Here is a 23,921-nt window from a genome sequence, read left to right as displayed (position 1 = left end):
CCCTTCCGGAGCGGGGTGGAGCGGCGGGGGTGTCCTTCCCCCTCCTCTCCAGGATGGAGGGCTGGCGAGGAGGTGAGGGAGCGGCGGGGTGCGCGGGGGCCGCCCGGCCCGGCCTGACTCCCTCTCGCTTTCCTTCCTGCCTTTCCCCTCGGTGCCGGGCGGGGAGGCCTCTCCTCTGTCGGTTGGTAGGGGCCTGCTGCAGGTTCCCCTCCCCTTTCAACCAGCTCGGGATCATTGCCGCCTCCCTCCTTTTCCCCGTCCCGCTCTTAGGCGCCCGGCCGTGCCTTCGGGGGGCTTTACCCTGAGGGAAGGCGGGGGGCCCCTGAGGTAAATATGGAGGGCGGGAGGACGGGAGAGGAGTTAGAGCCGCGGGCGAGGCACCCGCCGCCCCCGGAGGTGAGCGGCCCGGGGCGGGTGGGCTGGGGGGGGGGCGCTGAGGCGGGAAAGCCCCGCTGTGTCCCGGGGTGGAAGTCACGGCCCTAGCGCACCGCAGCTCCCGGGTCCCGTTCCGCTCCTCTCTCCCTTCCCTGCATTCCCTCCCAGCGCTGTTCTCCGGGCTCTGGCCGGCAGTTGGCACGGTCGCAGTCGCGTCCCTTTAAACCCACCGAGCTGACCCGGCAGCAGGATCCTTCTGGAAGAGCGCAGTGGATCCCTTCTTTTCCTCGTCCGGTCACCATGGTTGCATCGCAAGTGCTTGATTCCACTTGAGTAACTGTAGATATTTGGCGGGTTTACTGAAGAACGTGACCGTAGTTCAGTTACGGGATGCTGAAATGGGCAGGGAAATGACTTGGTTTCTTAGTGCAGCTTTCACCCATGGAAGTCTGTGCCCTCCAAAATGTTTGTTGTTCTTTGTAAATGTACCGAACAGAATGAAGGTACAGGGAGGGAGCCGCTGATAATGTTTTTCTTCACCCGTTAGAGAAGGGTTGAGTTTGACGCTGTAGTTGTACAAGAGACCGCGCTATCGCCAGTGACAATGTGGGGGCTCTGGGGTAAGCCATAATGATTTCGATTCAGCTAAGACATTAAATAGGATTCTCTACCAATTTTCTTATTGTAGCTTGGTATGTGCCATGTCTAGCTTCACTTGAGACCCTCCAAGAATTATGTAGGAAGGAAAATCTCACATGTAAATCCATTGGAATCACCAACAGGAGTCTAAAGAGTTATGAGGTGGAATATTTGTGTGACTACAAGGTAGAAGAGGTAAGAGAAACACAGACCGATTTGATCACTCTTTCAGCTGGAATTCAGAAGCGAGCCGAAGGTAGCTTTGCTCTTAACATAAACCTGCAGGACCGTGAGGACAAGGCTTTTGCTGACGTTGAATGAAGTATCTATAAAACTTTGAACTGTAAACAGAAAGTGCGGCTTTGGGCATGTTGAGGGAAAGGGCTTTGTGTTTTCTGAACCTACAGAGATGTTAGAGTATGAAATGTTTCATCTTTGCATATCTAGAAGTTAAGCAAGATGCTGATGGTTTTAGGTTGTAGCTTGGTATGTATCATGATGCTTCTCCTTTATTTGCAGGTAGCAGTCTGTATTCCTCCCTTGCTTGTTGTAGTGTGTTTGATGAGGAGTTAGGCCATGTGCTGCAACTGGATTTCTACGGCTTCATCGTGCCAGTGAAATTCAGTCTCAGGATTTGGCCTTGTAACAGTTATTTAGCCTGTTTTAAAACAAGTACCAAATGTATTATATACACAGTGTTATGTGTTTTGAACAGATTACTCTTTTGGGAGGACAGTTAGTATGGCAAGGAGTGATTTTAGAGATTTTTTTCTAAGTTTAGAACTATTTCTGTGTGTGATACCACTATGTTCTGTTTGTGAATACGAGTCATACAACTAAGTTGGCATAACTTAACTGCCTTAACAAATGAGCTTCCTCCAGGTATGCCGTTAGCAGTCAGAGTTCACCTCGGCTGTTTATTTCTTTGCCCTTAGAGACGATACGTAAAGTGTCCAAAGTTGTGCTATAAGTTAACGTGCAAACAGAAAAGTTGATTTTCTTTTCTCCCCAAATCTAATTGCTATGGGGACATCAAGGCCTTCTGCACTGCATGCTGCTGCTTAATTTCAGAGCTTTTGTGTTTGTATACTCTCTGATGCTGGACTGCAGCAAAATGAAATGTGGCTAAACCTGTACCTGTTTCTGTATTTCAAGGGCACAGAATACTATCTTGTGAAATGGAAAGGATGGCCGGAATCTTCAAATACGTGGGAACCTCAGAAAAATCTGAAATGTCCATTGCTTTTACAGAACTTTCTTAGTGACAAGAATGAATACTTGTCTCGTGTGAGAGAAGGCAGAGCCCTGAAAGTGAGAAACCACATTAAAGCTTTGAATCCTGCGGTCGCAGATTACATTGTAAAGAAAGCTAAACAAAGAATAGCACTTCAGAGATGGAAAGAAGAACTCAACAGGAAAAAGAATCATAAAGCAATGATCCTAGTAGAAAACACTGTGGATCTCGAAGGCCCTCCTTTAGACTTCTACTACATTAATGAGTATAAACCTGCTCCTGGAATAAATGTGATAAATGGCATAACAACTGGCTGTGAATGCACTGACTGCCCCGCTGAGAAGTGTTGTCCAAAGGAGGCTGGATTTGTTTTGGCTTACAATAAACGAAAGAAGTTGAAAATCCAGCCCGGCTTGCCCATCTATGAATGCAATTCCTTTTGTAGGTGTGGGCCTGACTGCCCTAATAGGATAGTACAGAAAGGTACACCCTATTCTCTTTGCATCTTCAGAACTAACAATGGCCGTGGTTGGGGTGTAAAAACCCTCCAGAAAATAAAAACCAACAGTTTTGTGATGGAGTATGTTGGAGAGGTATGTATGTATCTCATCTAGATGAGTTATTTACAGTAAAGGAAATGTTGGGAGAAAATCTTGATGAGCTTTTTCTCAGTTTTAACACTTCTTGACTTCTACTATATGTTAGGTAAGTCTACTTTTAAGTAGAGAAATAGAGTAAGTAGGCATTCAAGATGACTGTCCAGAGTGTTCCTCCATTACAGAGAAGCTGCAAAAGGTTCAGTGTAAAGAGAATACTTACCCCATATATGACTACAGAATTGTTTTAGGCACATGTCCTAATAGTATTTCTAAAAACAAGTCCTTTTTTTACACAGTAGTCGTTGTCTTTATCCTTCCCTTATCATCCTTATTACTGTAGTTTTTGCTGTCCTCAGGCACCATCACTGCCAAATTCCCCACCCAGTGTGTTAATCCCTTCCTGTTTTGTCTGAACTTTTAAGGTAGTATATCCAAACATACTGATTACTTTTGATGAGCAGCAAGAATAAGACTTGTAGTGTGGACATTACTTGTTTACTCAATCTCCTCCTCATTCAAACAGAACTGTAATGTTATAAAAGACTGTTCTCAAGTTACTCTTGAGATTCTGTACTGCCTTATGTTTATCTGGTCCAACCTCTGCTCAGCTTCAGGGCTCCTTGCAGCCTCTCTGATCCAGTCTGGTGGGATTTCTGCCACAGATTTGCCTTGCTACCAGGTTGACTCAGGAATTCCTTCTGTCTCTTCATATAAATATTCATGGTCTTAAACTGGCCTCCCTCCTCCCCCAGATCTCACTACCTGTGTTCATACCTTGCAAACATGCAAGAGGTCAGTCAGAATATCTCTGAGGGCTTAGTGCAGAAAGGTGATGGTGTAATTTTGTTGCTTAAAGGAAAGTGTGTTTTTACACTTTCACCTAAATCTTATTCCCTACTTCTGAATTCTCAAATCTGATCTGTCAGAAAGATTTTTGGAGGGATTTTTGTCCAGTTCCACCACTTTTTGTATCTGTCTTGCTACCAAATTGCAGTTTCTTTGCTGAATAACAGTGCATGTTGCTTCATGACACAATGAATGTAACAGGTTGTAAATGAAGTTTTTTAAGTTGTTGCTTCTCAGAGGTGACTATAGTTCTCTGGGGATTTTGTGGTTTTCCACCTTGTGCTAGTCTGATTGCATAGCTTTAGTTTTGTCTGTCAGAATTGTCATGAACAATGGATAATTTATATCCAGAGGAGCCTCAGTCACAAATCAGTTTAGCTGCATGTGTGTATTCTTTAGAATAGTTTTGAGTTGGAAGGGACCAACTCCTCTGCAATGAAAATCTTCATTGAGATCGGGTTGGAGATGGAATTCTGTTTCAGCATCAAAAAGTGACAGTGGTATTCTTTTACCAAGTAAAAACTTTTCTATCTTGACAGTGATACTTGTTTTAATTTAGTAATAATTAATAATATGATACAGGTTTTGTTTTTTTCTCTTTTTTTCTTTTTAAGGTGATTACAAGTGAGGAAGCAGAGAGACGAGGCCAGCTGTATGATAGCCAGGGAAATACATACTTGTTTGATTTGGACTATGACTCAGATGAATTTACAGTAGATGCAGCTCGCTATGGAAATGTGTCCCACTTTGTGAATCACAGTGTAAGACCTTGTTTTGTATACTAAGAATCTGGTGAATTGCCCTGATTGGCCAGAAATATCTTCTCCTGCTGTAAGCATTTTCTTACCATAGGCTAGGTGTTTCTGAAGTAGTTTGTTTCATACCAGCACAGTCTGGTCAAGTAGGTGACATGATAAATAGAAAGGACTATTTAAAATAGCCCTTAGGGGCAGTAAGATTACCTACAAAAGTCTGAGAATGAGTTGCTGCCTGAAGGGGGCACCTGGTAGGACAGGGCTTGTCACTGAAGACAACCAAAATGGGGTTGGTCTGGCTGTGTTTTCTTCCAAGTAACTAAAAGAACTTAATGAAAGGACTTAATGGAAGAATCAAAGATGGTAGAAATTGATGCATTATTCTGTAGCAGGCAGGAGAAGGGGGTTGTGCTGAATTTCATCCTTCAGACATTGGTAGAGGAGAAAAAAGAAAAATTATATGTTTTCATAATCAGGCATTAGAACAGGCTTCCTAGGGAAGGGGTGGAATAACCATTTCAGAAAACCATGTAGATGAGGCCCTCAGTGACATGGGTTCATGGTGTACTTGGCAGTGCGGAGGTAACGGTTGGACTTGATGATCTTAAAGGTCCATCTTAGTGATTCTATGATTCATTGATATTTCTTCTCTGTAGGTACCTTTTTTCCTACTAAATCTAAACTTGCCAGAGAATGCTGAAGTAAATTTTAAACAGTGCATTTTTGTAGTGATTTATTTTGTGTTTAACTGAAGTACCTAAAGCAAGAAGGCTGATCTGCATTTGTAAAGATCCCTGAGCTAAAAAATGTGTTATTTCTCACTAGTATAATGTTTGTGAGCTATGCAGTCAGTGTTCTACAAATACAGTAAATTCACATCTTCAAAACTGTGAGCTAATGGTGTTTGTATTTCAGGCAGGGAATTGTCAAGGAGAAGGGTGAAGAAAAGTTTTAGATACAGACAGCTGCTTTCCACTTTTGGAAGTGGGAGTGTTCTCACTCTAATTGTAAAATGTCAGACTTCACTTCTGATTTTTTAATGTGAGATATATTTTACTGTTAAAGAAGCATACAGGGTTTAACAAACTGTCTCAGTGACTGCCGATTTTTGACACTTAATCCAGAGAAAATGATGAAGTGGTTTCTAGATCCTGCTTAGTGTCCTTTATCCTCTTCCTGCCATGTAGCCCATAGCATATAATTCAGAAGCCAAGCAATTGAAAGTAGAAATTCATGCATGAAAATATTAATTCTGGCCCGGAAGCAATGTTTAAAGCTAAATACAGATCAGGGAGTGTGTGGTGTTTGAAACAAGAGGTTGTTTTTTCTTTTCTGCCAACTTTAATCCTCTTTATGAGTTTTGTAGGCAAATACTGATCTCTAAATGGAGCTTTAATTGTTCTTTTTGTCACCTTTTCTTTTTTTGTCATCTTTTGAAGGTATCTTCACTTGGCTTATTTTTAATAAGCTATTGCATGTAGTCTGCATGCTGTGTAAGAGCCTTCTTGAAAGGATTTGCCTCTCAGCTGTGAGTGTTCTCCTTCAATGCTATTTCAAGAATGTGATTTGTTGATTTCAGCACATAACTTACTTCAGACTTCCATTGCTGAGAGCAGAACCAGTCCTTCCTTTCCTGTGACCATGGTTTACTTAAGCACTTGATTGAAACCCAGTCTGTGTTTTTCCTGACAGAAACCACATTAATTTTTGCCTTACAGTGTGACCCAAACCTTCAAGTCTTCAACGTGTTCATTGATAACCTTGACTTGCGTCTTCCTCGAATAGCACTGTTTTCTACACGAACTATCAAGGCTGGAGAAGAGTTAACCTTTGACTACCAGATGAAAGGTCTGCAGGCTTTAATGCTATTCTTTCAGGAGGGTTGGGGCGGTGGTGGCCTTTGTTGCAGCTTGACTGATGATAGTATTTTAGTGCATCTCCCTAAGATTGTAGAGTGCAGCCATCATCATATGTCATCGTATGCAGATTGTCTGCATAGAGTCTGGCATGCAGACAAGATTGTACCCAGGAGCTTTAGCTTTTGGCTCCTTCAGCACTGCTAGCTCATAGCAAGGGGCTGTGGTCAGGATGTCTGCCAAGGCAAATTATAGTAATGCTCAAATTGATGGTTAGGCTACCATTAAAAAAAACTTTATTTACATTGATATTTTACTTAAACTATCTGCTAGTCACAGAGAGAGTAGGAACAGCTGAGTTGTCTAAGGCACCATAGGTTTCTGTCTGGATTCTGGTGTCTAGGCCTGGGCTGGGGATGTAGGACCTATGGTGCAGTTCAGGCTGGAAGAAGTACAGTCCAAAGCTGACTTCAGTCTGTCTTGCAGAACTTCCTAATTTTGTGTTTATCTGTGTTGCAGGTTCACTAGACCTCACTTCAGACTCTGCTGATGGTCTTAGCCCATCCAGAAAGAGGATCAGAACTGTGTGTAAATGTGGAGCTGTCTGTTGTAGAGGATATCTCAACTGAGTTCGGGTATCCAAAGTCACAAATACTTTGTTCTTTTTACAGTGTGTTCTAAGAAGACTCTTCTTTCACACATATATTCAAGTATTCTTACATCCAGTGTAAATAAGTACAGTGAATTAAAGGCATTATGTTTGTAATTGAAATGGCATTGGCCAAAAAGAGATGCAGTGTTTCAGGCAAATAGAAAACTGATAATGGGGATTAAAAATTGTCTTTTCTAGCACTGTTCTTTAGGAAGCAGGAACATGTGTGCTGAGAACCCTCATGAAAATATACCTTGACTGGAATACTGGAGTGTGAGCTCACAGCCGTAGGCTGATGGGGGGCTGATGTCAGCAGAATGAAGTAACGTTGCTGTGAGAAGTCTGGAGACATTTGACTTGAATCCTAACTCATAGCTGACACTTGTTTTGCTGCTTTTGTGGTATACGGAAAAGCTTCATGAAATCAGCAATAACATTTATGGTACTGAGGCAGAGGATTAAGGGCAGCAGCCATCAAGACTGTGTCTGAGTGAAGCTTCACAGGAGCACAAACTAAAGTGCCATTGAACTCAGTGCAAGTCAGGCAATTGATCTGAGCAGATTCCAGATGTAAGATGAAGGTCTTGAATGTTTTTTAGGTGACGTTCTGTTATTTAGAATTTTTACATGTAGGAGTTTCTTCAATTGTTACATTCTGATGTTAGGTAGGATGCTGTAGGAGCTCTACAGGGAGTTTGTGAGAACTGGACTATGGGTAGTAACACAGGCTGGCTGTTAGCAGTCTTTGTTGAAACAAATTACTGGCTACGGTTTGGCAGTAGATAACACAATAGGGAGAGAAGCCCATTGTCTAACAAAGCTGATGTGCTCAGTTATCCGTTAGGTGCACAAATACCCTGGGAGTTGATTTGTATCCACAACTGGTTTTGATTAAGTTTTTACATACTGTGACTATTTTTTATCTAGTGACAGACTTCTAAGATGCTAGGCCTGTATTTTCTTGTTGCAAAAATGTTAACTTCAGTGAAGTTAGACTAGGGGTGAGTTTACCCATTTGCTGTAGACATTTGTAAGATGTTCTTGAATGTAAAGGCTGAGAAATGTACTGTTCTTCAGCTATATGAGTTGCATGGGGTTTTTTCCCTGATCATCTGATTCATCTGATCATCATGTCTCAATCTGTTCATAATGTATGCAAAGTTTTGCTTGGCTTCATGAACACAAAAAGCAGTTGAGGTAGGTTATGAGGGGAGTTAAAGCCAGGGATGATCTAAGTGCTTTATCCTCATGCATTAAAAGCTTGTCAAACTTGCACATTGCTTACAAATCATGTTGCTAGGGTCAGGCGGAATAACATTGCTCCATCAATGGATGCTATGTATCATAGGTCAGCTCATCACCTTTATAAGGTGCATGGCTGTTGGCTCAGGTGAATGAAGTCAAGTACCCAGCATAGAACTGTTTACTTCATTTGTTAGTAAATGCCTTAAATGTCACATTAGTTACTAGCACTCCAAAACAAAAAGCATGTTGGTTGTTCACTAAGAAGCACAATTGATCCAGCTCTTTGGCAGACAGTGGAATTTTATACACTACTGGCCAAAATCAGTTTTAGTTGGGGTGAAGAGTGTGGGCCACTGAAGTGCTGTGTCAGTTTTGTAGTCTACAATACCAAGATGTGCATTGAAATAGAAACTTTATCTGTTTAATGATTAGGAGAAATTTGGCTTAGAAATGGGAAGGATTTGATGGTACCAGGCTCACCTGTATGCTCGCACTTGGATCAGTGCTGAACGCAGTTTTTATCATGCCACATCCCTAACCATTTCGTTTAATATATATATATATATGTAAAGTTTAAGTGAAATGTGGAGCTTTAATGAAAGCAAACTAGAGATGATCTTCTATCATTTGGAGTCGTTACTGTTTTCTCTTGCATGTTAGCCTAGTGGAGCAACGCATTCCACATGGATGGAATCTGCAGTCTCCAGCTCCTTAATCCACTGCTGTCTGCAGCCTTCCCTGTTGGAACAGGATGGAGACGAACTTCGTAGTAGTTGTACATGAGTTCAGTGGATGCCTTGTCCAAGGAAAGTGTTACTACCAGCGTTGGATTATTGCTCCTGTTCCGAGGTTCTCTGTTACCTCTTGTGTGATAAATAAAGGCTCCTTAATTTATATCCAGGAGGTAACAGCAGTTTGTATTTATTTGAAGTAAGCGCACATACCCAGTTTCCAGTTTAGAGCCTTGAACAGTATTTTGTACTCAGATATGCCCAGAGCACTCAGATCGCGGTCAGTGAATGAGCTTAACAGGACACTGTGTCATTTTTAAAACTCCTCCTACTGTTGGTAGGAGTTTTGGGGGGAAAATTGCCAAATTGGAAAAGAAGAAAAAGCTATTTTCAGTTTTTTAAGGAGCTTAAACCAGCCGAGCTTCTGTCCTTGTTCTGCTTTGTGGTTTGCAAGCATGAGCAGGGCTGCCAGCTCAGGTGTGTAGATGTACCCCTTGGAGGCTGGTCACCTGTGAGCTCACCTCTCACTGCTCTTCTGTTGGCTTTCATTTTAATTTTGCGTAGGGTTTTGGTAGCAAATCTAAAGCTGCCAGATCACCATAAGAAAAGCTCGTCTATTTATTTAATTTCAAAAATTAAGTCAATCTTTTGGTTCTTTCTAATGTATGGTTTAGGACTGTGCACATTAGAATATGCAGTTTGTAAGCTCAGGAACATTTTCTTTTCAGGATGTGTAATCTCTAGTATTGCTATCTTCCTCTAGGTTTTGATAAAATAAATTAAATTTAGTTTTTCTCTTGTTGTCGTGGTCATTCTTAACCACAAAAAAACCCGAATAATCTTAACCTGTCACAATGAGCTGGAGCAGCAGGATTTAAGACTACAACCTCTTAATTCCTGTACCCAAGTCTTCTAGCACTCTGAGGACTGTAGAAGAGCAATGGTGAGGAAGTGATGTTTCCTATTCAGTTTATGGCAGGTAAGAACTGGTATAAATTTACACAATTGACTTGTTATTCTACATTTAAGCACACTGTAAATGCAGCCCTGAACTTCCATAGAAGCCAGTGGAAGAAGTTCTGCTCTGTAGGACTTTATTCCTGGAGGTTATTACAACAGCAGGTTCACTCACTCAACCTTGATAATAAAAACGATTGATAGACTGTTTGGAAATGAATGTTAACAAATCCCAGGATGGAGTGGGTGAGGGGCCAGTGGAGAAGCATATGGACTGGAATGTCTGTAAGACCATACAGACATAATAGCAATTTTTCTTGGGTTGGTTTTCCCCATATCAGAACACTGCTGCTGAGAAGAGAGAAAGACTGAAGGGGAGGGAAGAGCTGTCATACTAAAAGTCTGTTTAATTCTTTGGGACTTAAGACCACATGGATGGGAAACCTCATGGCTTTTTAGATGACTTGCTGTTCTGGCGCTCTTGTTGGCCCTGCAGTTTAACACAAACCTGAATGACATTTCCATTTCAAACGCTAAGAATTCCAGCAGTTAGTTACAATGGCACTCGTGCATGGAGAGAATTGATCGTCTTGATTTAAAAACCAAACCTGACCATGTCTGAATTCAGTGAAGTCAGCAGAACGTTGTGGAGGAGGTGAAATCTGGTGACACCAGAGCCTGAAGTAACCCAACAGCCTGGCCAGGATGATGGGTAACCTGCTGTTGCTGTGGACTGGCCTTGCAGCAGGCTGCTGACAGTGGCTGGGGAACCATCCAGGTTTATTTGCAAGTCATTCTGAACAATTCAGAACAACCCAGAACATGGAGGAATGGTGGACAAGTTGTTTGCAAGAAGTTAGGTTTAAACCAGTGTGTATCAATTACCTCATTCAGGAGTTCAAGGGGATGACAATGCTTCTCACTGTAAACAAACTGCTGGAAAAGAACTATTTATTAAAAAACCCACTTCTCAGTAATTTTCTTACCCATTTTGAAACCACTGTTAAAAACAATTGCAGTGAAAACTCAAATTCCAAGTGCAACTATGGCGTAGTTTGTGTGGTCATACCTGAATGATGTATTCCTACAGTTAAAAATGTGGCATTTCATTAAAACCTGAGATCACGTGTATCTCAAAGGCAAACTCTTAGAACTCATGATAAAGAGAAACACTGAACTTGAGCCAGTGTTTAACCCTTAGTTTTGTCTGGTCCATTTTTTGTCTGCTTGCAGTTCCAGAGAACTTAAGCTCAGGAGATGGAAGGCTTTCGGGTCCTTCCCAGGAATACCACCTTCTCAGTAGTTCATGGAAGGAACAAGAGTCACACAGGCTGCAGCTTCTGAGTTCTGACAATAAGAGATTCCTGAAAGCATTGCCTAAACCCACACAGCTGCAGACAGTAACCAGCATTAAAGAGAAAAGTCGGAGTTTAATAAACTTCAGCATTTGTTACTATGACCTGATCAGTTCCATGTGTCTTCAGGAGACTCTCTTCTCACAGACTATGTTTTCACCTGCTGCCAGCTTCTTGTACAAACAGCGCAGTTTTTCTGGCTGAGGCACTTCAGCATCAGGAGTTAGGGGAATTTCGAAGTCTGAGGAGCTCTGGGAGTCCCTCCTCGGCTCCAGATCTGTTGTCCTGGAGTTGTCACTTCCTTCTACCACCCCATCTCCAACACAAGTTGTGCTAGCATCTGCATCTTTCTCAGTGTCTTTGCTTTTCAAGTCACAGGCAACATGGACACAAGATCTGTTCTGACTCAGTGGTTTGCACAGGCTGTTGTCAAGTGGAGTGTATTTGGTGGTGTCCTGTGATACAGCAACTGTCCTGCTCCCACCTCTGCTCATGTCCAAGGCATTCCTCTCTTGGGTGGTAATGAGCACTGTGTCCATTTGGCTGTCCCAGCCCTGGCTGCCCTGCTCTGATATGTGTGTTGACTGGGAAGAGTTTTGGGAGGAGATGTGTGTTGAGTCACTGACACCATCCGAATCACTGAAGAGTGACTGGGAGCCACCAGCATCTGCTGAGGAGGGGAAGTTGTCCTCGATATCAGAGGTTTCTTCTAGTCTATCACACTTAAAGAACGTGTCCCAACGAGGGACATCACTGCTGGACTCCTGTTGGTTACTGGTTACCCCACTGAAGTTTGATGTGGAAGTGGCATCTGGCTCCTGGGAAAAAACTTCAGCTGTATTGTTTTCAGATTCTTCTTCATCATCTTCATCATCATCATTTGATTCCTCACAGTCCATGAAGTCTACCTTGAGTGAGGTGTAAGTTGCAGTCGTTCTGTAACTTTCTGTGCTCTCATCGTTGTTTCCTCCAGTGTTTTCAGACCGTGCTGGGCTGGAGGGCCTGCTCTCTTCTCTCTGCTGTTTTGAAATCTTAGGCCTTGCAGCAGTTAGTTCTGAATCAAAGAGATCATCTTCATCTGCCAAGAAACCAACAGGGGAAGAAAAACACTAAAACTTTGTTAAGACCAGAGTTTTAACCAAAATTAATGTAGTATAAAGAGGAGAAAGTTCTTTTCTTTGTCCCAGATGAAGACCCAGCAGGACATGACTGATAGTGTTTGCTTTGCCACATCTTGCCCAGCACCTTAAGAGCTGCTCATTGCCAGCAGCGGCTCACATGTCACCCTGGCAGACACATTTATTCAGGCCTCTGATATGTTTTGCCAGGACATCACCCTTGCAGGGTGCTCAGTGCTTGGTGCTTCAGCAATAGCCAAAGAGCAGCCCAAAGCTGCCTTTGGTTCCCAAGTGACTTCTCCAGAGGCTATGTACAGCATCCAGTGACCATCTTAAGTTAAAAAAGCCACTGGGTGCTAAAGAGAGAATGAGGAGGAGCAATTCCAGTGATACACCACTGTTCTCCATAACACAGCAGGCGATACAAGTCGGAAAAAGCTTTACTAAGGCTGGCCTAGGACTGTGGATCTCTTCCAGCAAAAAAGGGGCTGTTGAGCATTAAGTACATCTTGGGATGGCAAATAAGTACATTTCTACACAGCTAGTCCTCTCTCACCCTAAGACCTAGGTTAATTTATGTTTCTCCTTTCTAGCTTTACTATGGACAGACCGTGATGAACACCACAGCTTGTGCCACCTCTGCTTAATCTCAGGCTTTCATTTAAGGCACAGCAGCACCAGCAGAAGCTTTACCTGTATCAGATAAGTCTCTCTTGCAGGCTCTCTTCAGTGTTCCTAAGGGCTTGTACCTGGGTTCTGGGTTTCTCCTGTATGACCTGCATAATGGCTTTAACCTGAGGTGAATGAGAACAGCAATGAGATTCAGCAGATACTTTCAGGACAAAAGTTAAATCTTTAAACTTGATCTGAGTATCTCCTTTTTCATTAAGGAGGAAAAGGAAAATCTTCATTTTGGTTCAAACTGAGCAACACCACTGCTCCTCTGCTCCATATGAGCCTTTCTAAGTTGTGAATGTGTAGCAGCACAAGAGAACAGGCCTCTGCAACACCATACAGGGGACAGGAGTTCAAGACCCAAGAGAAACCCTCTTTAAAGGAAACTTCTGAAAAGTAGCAATGACAAACAGAAACAGGTCACAGGATATGCTGAGATGAATGTGCATTCAGATTCCACCCAAATGCAGTTTAACAGCAGAAAAGCCTCTACATGGATACAAGTAATGCATGGAACACAGACTCTCAGACTTAGCACAACATACAAGTGTTCTTCACATAATATCTGAACTATCAAACAAGCAAAAGGCTGTGGCCTGCAGGAAAGGCTGGGACTCAGGAGAGCTGTCCTTACAAGAACAGAGATCAGTCACCTCTATCCAGCAGCCACCTGTCACTTACAGTTGCATAACTTTCTCTTCTGTCCCACCCACTGGTGGCACATTGGGATACACATTCACAGGCTGGATGTAGCTCAGGAAATCCTTAATCTAAATTCCAGAAAAGAAGCAGAAGTTTAATAATTTAATATGTAACATCAACAGTTGTAATTACAGTTTATGGCAGCATGGATCAAAGCACACACAAAACAAGTACCAACCATTGTCTCACGTAAAGACCAGTATGACTCATGAGCCAAACTCTATCCAACCAGACAGCTCCATAACAAGAAGACAGGTCTGAAAGGACCATATATCATCAACAGCTACAGAGACCATCACTATCTCTGAAAGAAAAGGCTGGACAGAGCTGCTCCTAGGGAATGTGGTCCTTGCTGCTGCATCTTTTCAGGCCTGCATTTTTCTTACTGGATTTCAAGTCCCTACTTGTGTGGATCAGGTACTCCTTTCTTCAGAGACTTCTGGAAAAGTTTCCCATCAGTTCACTATAAAAGCTCATCATGACAAAACCCATCACTTTTTCTAAGCCTTACTCTGTTGTCTTCTAGGTTCTCTCCGGATAGTAAATTCTTTTAGGAATTGTGTCAGTTTTGGAGAACTCCCCATGAGCTGAGGCTTTATCAGTGCTGTGCACCAAAAACACTGTTACAGGTTATACTCCTATCTATATAGACCAGTAGGACCCATCTGGTTTTGCTCATGGAGGTAAGAGTTTGTTACAATACACTACCCCCATATGCTGTCATGTTGTATGTACTACAGGATCTAAAAACCAGGACTGTCTTCCTGGTTTCCAGGGCTCTGAATTATCTCCATTTTGGATGTGCAAGGCTTTGTGACAGGTCAATTGTCCAGTTTCAGTTCAGTTTCTTAGGAGAGAAAAGTATTTTAAGAACTGGATCAAGTCATGTCAAATGAATGTTTGATGCTGGAGAGGATGCTGCCATGACCAGTCTCCTTTTAGTGTTTAACACAGAAAGAGGACTAACAGTGGCAGCTATGATGGCAGAAAATGTGTGGGCAGAAAAATAAGGGAAAACCATCCAAAACTGAGTCACAGCAGATAGTGTATTGTAAAGCAAAATTCCACGCTTCAAACATTGCATAGTTACACAATAATCTAGCATAGAAAGAGTCAAAACAGTTGTAGCAGTAACCTATACTTCAAGAGAGAAGCAAAACAATAGGCTTATAATCCTGCCCTACCTCATCCTGCTCTTCTGCAGCTACACTGAAACAAACTTGTGTCTTCAGTATACAGAACTTCCTACCCCCTTATGTCTCATGACTGAAAAGATGCTTTGTTGTTGATAAGTCATGTCATCTACTCCAAAACAATCCAAACTCCTTGAATTGTTTTAACCAGTGTATACTCAACACAACAAATATACAAACCTCGCTGTATGACGAGTGGAAAGAGAAACAAGCTCTGTAGGTACTTTCCCCAGTCCTAAAAAACAGAGGAGGCACAAAAATTAGGTGACTGCTCTTCAACCTCAGTCAACAGGCAAACATCACCTACTCTTACAAAGTCATGTTTAGATTCAGTTACACAAGCCTCAGGCAATATACGCACCTGAAACAACAGGTTTCTATATGGCCCAAATGCTCACCTCACTATTACATTGGTTTTCTTGATCCTTTCTCCAAACCACATAGTGGAGGGTTTGATGACTATTAAGTGCACGGGGGTTCCGTTTTGGCACGTCATCCCACAAGGCAGCCTATTCCATCGAAAGCAGTCATCATCCTGTAGAATGCCACACTAAATTAAGTGTAATCCTACATTTTTCCTCCAGAAATTGAGGAAATTTAGTATCCAGCCAGACCAAATTTGCATCTCACTTCCAACTCCTTTGAAACTCTGCTGTTGCATTGTACTTCAACAGCTGCAATCAGAGCACCCCTCTGGGAAAGGACCTCAAGGTGCTGGTCAATGAGAAACTTAACATGAGCCGGCAGCATGTGCTTCAGTCCAGAAACCAATGGTATCCTGGGCTGTATCCCCAGCAGCATGAACAGCAGGTCAAGGGAGGGGATTCTCCCCCTCTGCTGTGTTCTAGTGAGACCCCCCCCCTGCAGTCCTCATCCAGCTCTGGGGGCAACAACACAAGAGGGATGTGGAGCTGTTGGAGCGAGTCCAGAGGAGGCCATGGAGATGCAGTGAGGGCTGGAGCAGCTCTGCTCTGGAGTCAGGCTGAGAGAGCTGGGCTGGGTCAGCCTGGACAAGAGAAGGCTCCTTAAGGGGAGACCTTAGAGCAGCTCCAGTGCCTAAAGGGGCTACAGGAAACCTGGAGAGGGGCTTGGGACAAGGGCCTGTAGGGACAGGACAAGGGGAATGGCTTTAACCTGACAGAGGGGAGACTGAGATGAGCTCTTAGGCAGAAGCTCTTCCCTGTGAGGGTGCTGAGGTGCTGGCACAGGGTGCCCAGAGAAGCTGTGGCTGCCCCATTTCTGGCAGTGTTCAAGGCCAGGTTGGACACAGGGGCTTAGAGCAACCTGCTCTAGTGAAAGGTGTCCCTGCCTGTGGCAAGGGGTTGGAGCTGGAGGAGCTTTAAGGTCCCTACCAATCCAAACTATTCTATGGTTCTATGATACTAAAGTGCAGCCAACAAAGTAAATCAATCAGAAACACCAGTGCCCTAAAGTGTCATCTCTAGTTCTACCTGCATTCCTCCAAGCTGGAACCTTTAGCTTGACAGCCATCCTGCAAAGGAAAGGCTGCACATTTCAAGCACATTACATGGCTGCAGGAAACACCATCTAAGCTGCTTTTAATATATTTAAATGGGATCTGATCTGCCACTTGTCTTACTTCATTTAAAAATACAACTTTAAAGTTTCAAATACAATTCTAGCACCAGCTAATATATTGCCCCCCCCCCCCCTCTTTTTAAAGTGCTTACTATTCTTTACATTAAGCCACCATTAACTTTTTAAAAGCACCAAAAACATCAGCACCTATGGCCTGTCTTTCACAGCAAAGTTAGTAGAGGATCTGTACAACAATACCCACCCGGGGATTTCGGCAGGCGTGAATCTGAGTGTGCTGATCTGTAGTAATGTGGTAGAGGATTTCTGGCATGTTTCTGAACATATCAAGTTTGTTCATGTGCACCTAGAGAAAGGCAGAGTTTACTCTTAGTTAGCTCAATGTGTTTGCCAGGCTGCAGCTGAAGTAACTGTACAGAGGTGGTTCTTTTCCCAACAAATGCTAGCAGGCATTTAAGCAACTGCTACCCACTGTAACATCCAAGCACAGAGGTGTCAGCCTGAAGTAATTTGGACATCTAGACCAAGCAGAACATTCCTCCCTTGCTCAAGAGGGATGAATATACATCAAAGTCAGAATATATCTGCCATCTATTAATGTCATATGTAAATGAGAAGATTTTTATCATTCACAAGATAAAAGGGGGAGATGGAAGCACTGGGCTTGAAAACTGGGAATTCACTTCTCCCTGGAGACTCCAGATGTTCCAGACTGAATCAAGCAGTTAACTCATTTTGAGCACAACTGTAGCTTAAGTGAAGTTAACAAAAGTAGAGGCATCTTTCAAATGCAGCATTCCTCTGAACAGCCACTTCCAGCTCATGACTGGCCACTGAGGATCTGTTCTAAAGCAGCAATGATAGAAAAGTTACCTTGACCCCAAGTTCCTCACTGAGGTTTATGAATAAATATTCATATCCATAAGCAGCTTTGCAGTTCAGCCACACAACATGGTTGCGAGTCAGGGAAATCCAGCTTCGCACTAACTCCAAGATCCCCTTTAAACATTCCTCCTGAAGGGTTTAAAAAAGGTTGTGAATCATCTCTGAAGATACTCTGGTAATGGAAAATAGCATTGCCTTGCAGGACTTGGTTTCAAAGGGATGGGTAATGAAATTATCAGCTTTAAGGACCTTTCCTCTCACAGCTTATTTAGACTTACCCTGCTTGGTATATGATAAAACTTGGGATCACAGAAAGTAGTGTCCAAATACACACTCTGGATGTCTTTTACTCTGAAAGAGAGAAATGCAGTATTAGAGTGAGCATTGTATCATGGGACTAAGACATATTACTTGCCTCCCTCTTCAAAAGGAGGCAGTTCTTCCTCTTTGTTACAAAGAACAAGTCAAAAAGGGCTTGTAACTGCACTGCAAATATATTGATAATTAAAAAAAATGAGGGAAAGCAAGTCCATTATTCCTGAATAGTCCATGCCTGTGTGATCTTTTATTCTCCCTAAATCCCATGAATAGCTGAAGTCTCACCTGGTCCCTGAATGCAAAAGCTCCATTCTGGCTGCTTCTCCTTTGGCGAGCCTGAAATCCCCTGTGTACAGCACAGTGCCATTTTCACCTTCAAACAAAAACCTGCACACACAAAGGCTCTGGTCAAACTCAACAACATAAAGCATGAAGTGCCACATGTTCATTTGTTACCTTGCTTAGGGCAGCTTATGTGGCTCATGTGTGATATAACAGAAATACTGGGCTCAATTTGGTCCTAGAGTGATTTCAGATAAATCAAAACATTCAGACTCTGTGTCTGGAAAATAACCTGGAAAATAAGACCAAAAGCATCACAGATTCCATGAGGGCAGCCCAGCTTCTTGGTGTAACCAAAGAAATCTACCCCAGGGATCTGCACCAGGAAGCCTGGCACCTACTTTTTAGGACAAATTTCTCAGCAGAGACATTTAGAGTATTGAAAGAACGTACATGACTGATCCTGGACAGTGACCAGCTGGTAGAAGTGTCACCTCTACATCTTCTTTCTGGAAGAGATGGGTTGGCATTACTTTCACACTGTAATAAATACCATGGTACTTTCACTGACACAGTAAAAGCAATGTATTACTGCCCACAGCTGCTTGTAGCACTGTTTTTGAATCAAGAGTCTCTTCACATTCCAGCAAATCATGAAGAGCAACAACCATTCTGTCATGCCAGGAGAGATGACTGAGTATGGCATGATACTCATAAAAGCAACAGGAAAAAGACCTAACTCCTTGGTTCATGAATCATAGAATGGTTTGGGTTGGCAGGGATCTTTGAAAATCATCTAATCCAACCCCCCTGAGATGAACAAGGATTGCTCAGAGCGCCATCAAGCCTTGAATGCTTCCAGTGATGGGGCATCTACTACCTCTCTGGGCAACCTGTGCCAGTGTTTCACCACCCTCCTCATAAAAACATATCTTCCTTTTCCCTAGTCTAAATTTCCCCTCTTTTAGGTTAAAGCCATTCCTCCTTGTCTATCACAAAAAGCGCTGTTAAAACAATTGTCCCTATCATTCTTGTCAGCCCCTTTAGGCACTAGAGCTGCTCTAAGGTCTCCCTGTAAGGAGCCTTCTCTTGTCCAGGCTGACCCAGCCCAGCTCTCTCAGCCTGGCTCCAGAGCAGAGCTGCTCCAGCCCTCACTGCATCTCCATGGCCTCCTCTGGACTTGCTCCAACAGCTCCACGTCTCTCTTGTGCTGTTGTTCCCAGAGCTGGAAGCAGGACTGCAGGGGAATCTCATGGGACAGGAGTAGAGAGGGAGAATCATCTCCCTCAGCCTGCTGTTCATGCTGTTGGGGATGCAGCTCAGCACACGGTTGGCTTTCTGGACTGTGAGTGCACATTGTCATACATGTCCAGCTTGTCATCCACCAGTATCATGGAGATATCTTAGGATACACTTTTCCTGGAGATGCTCTATGAGACCTTTACGTCCTGTGCTTAAAGCTTGTTAAAATAAGCCAGGAAATACAAAGTGAATATATTACAAGAGCAACAGAATCACAGAATGGTTTGGGTTGGAAGGGAACTTAAAACTCATCCAGTTCCAACCCCCTGCCACAGCAGGGACACCTTCCACTAGAGCGGGTTGCCGAAGGCTCTGTCCAGCCTGGCCTTGAACACTGCCAGGGATAACAGTTACATTACAACAGGTAATTTGGAGATCATCAATACCCTGGAAAGGCACTACCCCAAGAAATGCTATGAAAGTAAGAAGAAAGCAGGCAAGAAGAATTCATGTGCCTGGACATCTTGGAGAGAAGTGGAACATACACTTCAAAACAGGTTGTCCACTTGGGATGTGGCAGTGAGATCTGTTTCCAATGCTCATGTGAACAGTATTACTGCCCATTATAAATACATGAATCTGCTTTTTGTGTAACATACCTCGCCAGTTGTTTCATCTACCAAAGAAATCTGAGTTGGGGTTTCGACTTCAAGTGCAACCTGTAACAAAAGGAAAAAATTCATTACAGCATTTACTGAACATTTAGTTTCACGCTTATAGCTTTGTAGTCATTACACAGACATCTTTAGCACTCACTGCAAAGCCTGTAAAATTGAGCTCATTTTCCTTTAGTAAGTCATGAATTTCCATTTCCAGTGGAAAACAGTAAGTTTCCTAAAAATAAAATGGAGATACCTCAACCAAGATGTGCAAGCTAAAATGTTAGAGTGTGTTGGACTTCTAACAGCAGCAGCTCTCATTTCTTGTAAGCCTTAGTTTTGGGTGACTACAAAGCCCAGTCCCCCAGCTCACTAGCAGATCTCACCAGGACCCATGTCTGTGCTGCAACACTTCCCCTCAGTGTTCCCTATCCCCAGAAGCAGAGCCCACAGATCACATGCAGCACGTATTCTGTATTTGCACAGGGGTGACTGATCTGTAGACCACAACTGATCCTCTGTTTTGCCACATCCTCTGCTGAGTCCTGCACCCTACATGCTCTGTGGCCCTCTGCAAGGTTAGTGCTGCTATGAAGGCTCCTCCCCCATCAGAAGCCAAAGTGAAAGGAAAGTCTCCTGTCATTACCCTCCTTTAGTGTAACCTCTTGGCTGAGCAGTCTCTTCAGCACCCTGGGTTTCACTGCACTAGCTGGAGTCACAAGACACCAGACACCATGTTCCAAACTTCTGGGGAGCTCCACCAGATCCATTACAAAGGTCGTAACATTTGGCTTCTCCAGCAGAGACCACATCATCAATCAAACTCAGAGGTTGCTCCAAAACAATTACGTGTGTCCAAAAACATTTTATCCTAAGAATGCAAGCCACTGGCAAGACTTGATTTGTTTAAACATCGATACTGATTTTATTATCTACAGTTTCTGAAGCTAACTGAACTCCAGAGGCTATCTAAATTCTGCATGTTCACTATTGCTCAGCAATTCTCAAAGTTCTCACTGCAGTGAAACAATTGGCAAGTCTCCTCCAACCATCAAACATGCCCAAGAGATGCTCAGAGTCCTTTTTACGAGCCCCAAATCATGTTCACTCCCTCCCTAAATCATTAAATCTTTCAGTTTCTCAAGGCTTCATAATAGCAAGTTATTGCATCCCTCTGCTTCACAATTATACTATGACCTACAACAGAAAACTTCTCTTGTTCTTACCCAGATTTACTTCCAAGGTCCCACTCATATGAGTTTCTTTGGACATGGCCCTTAAGACCCACACTTACAATCTATTTAAGGAAACTCTGAGCCATAACTCCCCCAAGAAAACAAGTTTTAGCTTGCCTGAAGTCCTTCTTGACCTTCCACTTGATTAGTAAACCCTCCTGTCCTTGCTTGGGGGATACAGCAAAATCCTTACATTATGTGATGATGTGAAAAGTGAGATGTGAAAAGAAACATGTTCAGTTTCGAAGCCTGCATCTGCAAAGGGAAGGAAATCACTACAAGTCACATCCAGAATGACTACTGAAGTGTGGCTTCAAACAGTGGAAATAGAAGAAACTAATCAAGTTCTTTAGTGATTTTATATCACTAAAACATTTTCATGTTTGAAACAGTCCATTTTCCAAAAAATCAACAGGAAAATAATAGAACTAAAAGGTTCTAAATAGTCCAAGCAATATGAGACTTTAAACGAAGCAAAAGAGAAATTAAGGACAGGAGCAAAGAGACATAAGCAAGGTAAGAAAATGAAGGAATGATATAAAGACCAATGGAAAACAGTTAAGCTGAAGTTGAGAGAAAATGATAAATTTTGTGGAGGGAAAATTAAGATTAAATAATAATCAGCAATAAACCAATCCCACATTGTATCAACACCAACATTTAGACATTCCTGAGGAGGGGAAGCTTCCTCTTTCCTAGAAGCACTCCTTGGAAAGCCTTAATTTTAAAACAAACAACTCACAATGTGATTCTCCCAAAACTTGTACTTCCAGTTAGTCAACAGCAATTCCTTGGTTACGGGGGAGCAGTACAATTTAACTTTCAAGCTGCAAGGAGAGACAAAAACACAGATGAGTGTTTTTTAAAGTAGAGGGAACAATCTAACGACACATCAACACCTGGCACCTACAACATCAAACACAGTGCTCAGACTGTGGCCTCATCTAAAGAGACCTACAGATGTAAACCTGCAGGAGCTGTTCTGTTCCAACCTGAAGTGGGATGGGGTTGCTCCATCTCACTGGTCTGCCCTGGAACAGGCATTTTGGACAGTTAGCATTCAGCAGAACACAGAAACTTCCTTTTGCACAGTGCATAGAGACCTGATGAGCAAAGACAGACTCTGCTTGCATTTGAAGATATGCAATGTCTACACCAAGAAACTAAACAGTGCCTAGGAATTGGTCCACAACCTCTCTGGGCCCATTGCCACGTTTGATCATGCTCATTATGAAAATGAAAAGGTGTCCCTTCTGTTATACACTCCAAGAAGAGTATGGCTCCATCTTCTCTACCCCTGCCTGCACACACTGATTGTCTACTGCTCTTATGGCTGAAGACACCCCACTCTCAAGCCCCTCCTCATACATCAAATGCTCCAGCCACACATGAGTGTGGTGGACCTGCTCTAAAACATCAACGCTGTTTTTTGTCCAGGACTGAACTTGTACTCTAAAGTCTCACAAGTGCTGACCAGAGGGGAATAACTGTCTTCCTCAAAAGTGCTGGCAATGTGCTTGCTCATACACTGCTGGTCTCCTCTGTGCACAGCACAGGCACAGTGCTATCTCCACAGACTGACCCACTTCCAGGGAATAATAACAGGAATCCTCATGAAGTTCAACATGACCCAAGGCAATGACCTGTATCAACAGAGGCTGAGGGATGAATGGATTGAGAGCAGCCCTGAGGAGGACTTGGGGGTTCTGATGGATGAAAAATTAGGCATAAGGCAACAGCACACATTTCCAGTCCAGAAACCAACGGTGTCCTGGGCTGCATCCCCAGCAGCATGAGCAGCAGGTCAAGGGAGGGGATACTCCCCCTCTATTCCAATAAAGTGAGACCCACTCTGCAGTCCTGCATTCAGCTCTGGGGCAACAACACAGGAGGGACACGGAGCTGTTGGAGCAAGTCCAGAGGAGGCCATGGAGATGCAGTGAGGGCTGGAGCAGCTCTGCTCTGGAGTCAGGCTGAGAGAGCTGGGCTGGGTCAGCCTGGACAAGAGAAGGCTCCTTAAGGGGAGACCTTAGAGCAGCTCCAGCGCCTAAAGGGACTACAGGAAACCTGGAGAGGGGCTTGGGACAAGGGCCTGTAGGGACAGGACAAGGGGAATGGTTTTAACCTGCCAGAGGGGAGATTGAGATGAGCTCTTAGGCAGAAACTCTTCCCTGTGAGAGTGCTGAGGCACTGGCACAGGGTGCCCAGAGAAGCTGTGGCTGCCCCATCCCTGGCAGTGTTCAAGGCCAGGTTGGACACAGGGGCTTGGAGCACCCTGCTCTAGTGGAAGGTGTCCCTGCCCATGGCAGGGGTTGGAGCTGGAGGAGCTTTAAGGTCCCTTCAACAGAAACCACTCTGACTCCATGTCTTTATGATTCACAACAGTCCCCTTCACTTATTTTGCTCACACTTCTCTCTCACCCACCACTTCCCCTCAGTGTCTCACCCTGCCGGGCCGGCACCCACTGAGGCTGCGGCAAGGTTAGTCAGCCCTGCGGGTCCCGTCCACCCCTCATCCCCCGGAGTCCCCCGTACCTGCTCTCCACCCTCCTCCTCAGGGCGGGCGCCCGCAGCCCCTTCATGTGGTCTGTGGAGACAGGGCACAGCCATCAGCACGCGTGGGGGGGGGGAGTGGGGGGGGTACGGGAAGGGTGTGCGGTTGCCATGGTGACGGGCGGTGCTCACCCTTGTGGCAGTGCGACAGGAAGTAGGCGCGCGCGAGCAGGTTGTCGTGATCGAAGCGGTCAATGGACACTGCTGGGTACTCATGCACGCGGCCCCCGAACCGGCTCATGGCGCCCGAAGCCGCTT

At 43.8% G+C, this 23,921-nt stretch overlaps 2 protein-coding genes across 5 annotated transcripts; one reads left to right on the top strand and one right to left on the bottom strand.

Annotated features, from left to right (window-relative positions):
- The first annotated feature begins 7 nt into the window (after window positions 1-7).
- SUV39H2 (SUV39H2 histone lysine methyltransferase) lies at window positions 8-9,727 on the top strand. 3 transcript variants are annotated; one of them, XM_031043952.1, is made up of 7 exons: window positions 8-72; window positions 1,064-1,209; window positions 2,170-2,841; window positions 4,308-4,454; window positions 6,167-6,296; window positions 6,824-6,939; window positions 8,862-9,727. In XM_031043952.1, exons 1-6 carry the CDS (start codon window positions 54-56, stop codon window positions 6,931-6,933), a joined length of 1,224 nt encoding a protein of 407 aa, XP_030899812.1. In that variant the 5' UTR covers window positions 8-53; the 3' UTR covers window positions 6,934-6,939; window positions 8,862-9,727. The 3 variants fall into 3 exon arrangements, with proteins under 3 accessions (XP_030899812.1, XP_005143401.1, XP_030899813.1); XM_005143344.4 differs by having other exon boundaries at window positions 6,824-9,727; XM_031043953.2 differs by lacking the exon at window positions 4,308-4,454 and having other exon boundaries at window positions 6,824-9,727.
- On the bottom strand, window positions 9,621-23,910 carry DCLRE1C (DNA cross-link repair 1C). Of its 2 annotated transcripts, XM_034062819.1 has the most exons (14): window positions 23,796-23,910; window positions 23,646-23,697; window positions 21,853-21,937; window positions 19,876-19,935; window positions 18,428-18,483; window positions 17,978-18,079; window positions 17,653-17,725; window positions 17,363-17,503; window positions 16,734-16,835; window positions 15,331-15,467; window positions 15,113-15,167; window positions 13,719-13,807; window positions 13,056-13,156; window positions 9,621-12,322 (listed from the first exon to the last, which is right to left on the bottom strand). In XM_034062819.1, the coding sequence occupies exons 1-14, from the start codon at window positions 23,902-23,904 to the stop codon at window positions 11,370-11,372; spliced, it is 2,115 nt and encodes a 704-aa protein (XP_033918710.1). In that variant the 5' UTR covers window positions 23,905-23,910; the 3' UTR covers window positions 9,621-11,369. The 2 variants fall into 2 exon arrangements, with proteins under 2 accessions (XP_033918710.1, XP_030899811.2); XM_031043951.2 differs by lacking the exons at window positions 21,853-21,937; window positions 23,646-23,697; window positions 23,796-23,910 and adding an exon at window positions 21,228-21,297.
- Window positions 23,911-23,921: the final 11 nt, after the last annotated feature.

This window comes from Melopsittacus undulatus, chromosome 5, assembly GCF_012275295.1.
Source record: "Melopsittacus undulatus isolate bMelUnd1 chromosome 5, bMelUnd1.mat.Z, whole genome shotgun sequence".
Classification (NCBI taxonomy): Eukaryota; Metazoa; Chordata; class Aves; order Psittaciformes; family Psittaculidae; genus Melopsittacus; species Melopsittacus undulatus.
Note: the sequence above shows the minus strand (reverse complement) of the source record. Positions and strands in the feature narration are given on the sequence as shown.

Bases quoted from the DNA above. Each gene is read 5' to 3' on its own strand.
- SUV39H2 (XM_031043952.1), top strand. The intron at 2,842-4,307 runs GTATGTATGTAT...TTTCTTTTTAAG, and splicing joins TGATGGAGTATGTTGGAGAG to GTGATTACAAGTGAGGAAGC. The intron at 4,455-6,166 runs GTAAGACCTTGT...TTTGCCTTACAG, and splicing joins CCCACTTTGTGAATCACAGT to TGTGACCCAAACCTTCAAGT.
- DCLRE1C (XM_034062819.1), bottom strand. From the start codon at position 23,904: ATGAGCCGGTTCGGGGGCCGCGTGCATGAGTACCCAGCAGTGTCCATT. The intron at 18,484-19,875 runs GTATGTTACACA...CATCTCTTCCAG, and splicing joins TAGATGAAACAACTGGCGAG to AAAGAAGATGTAGAGGTGAC. The intron at 13,157-13,718 runs GTAAGTGACAGG...CATTCACCTCAG, and splicing joins GAAGAGAAAGTTATGCAACT to GTTAAAGCCATTATGCAGGT.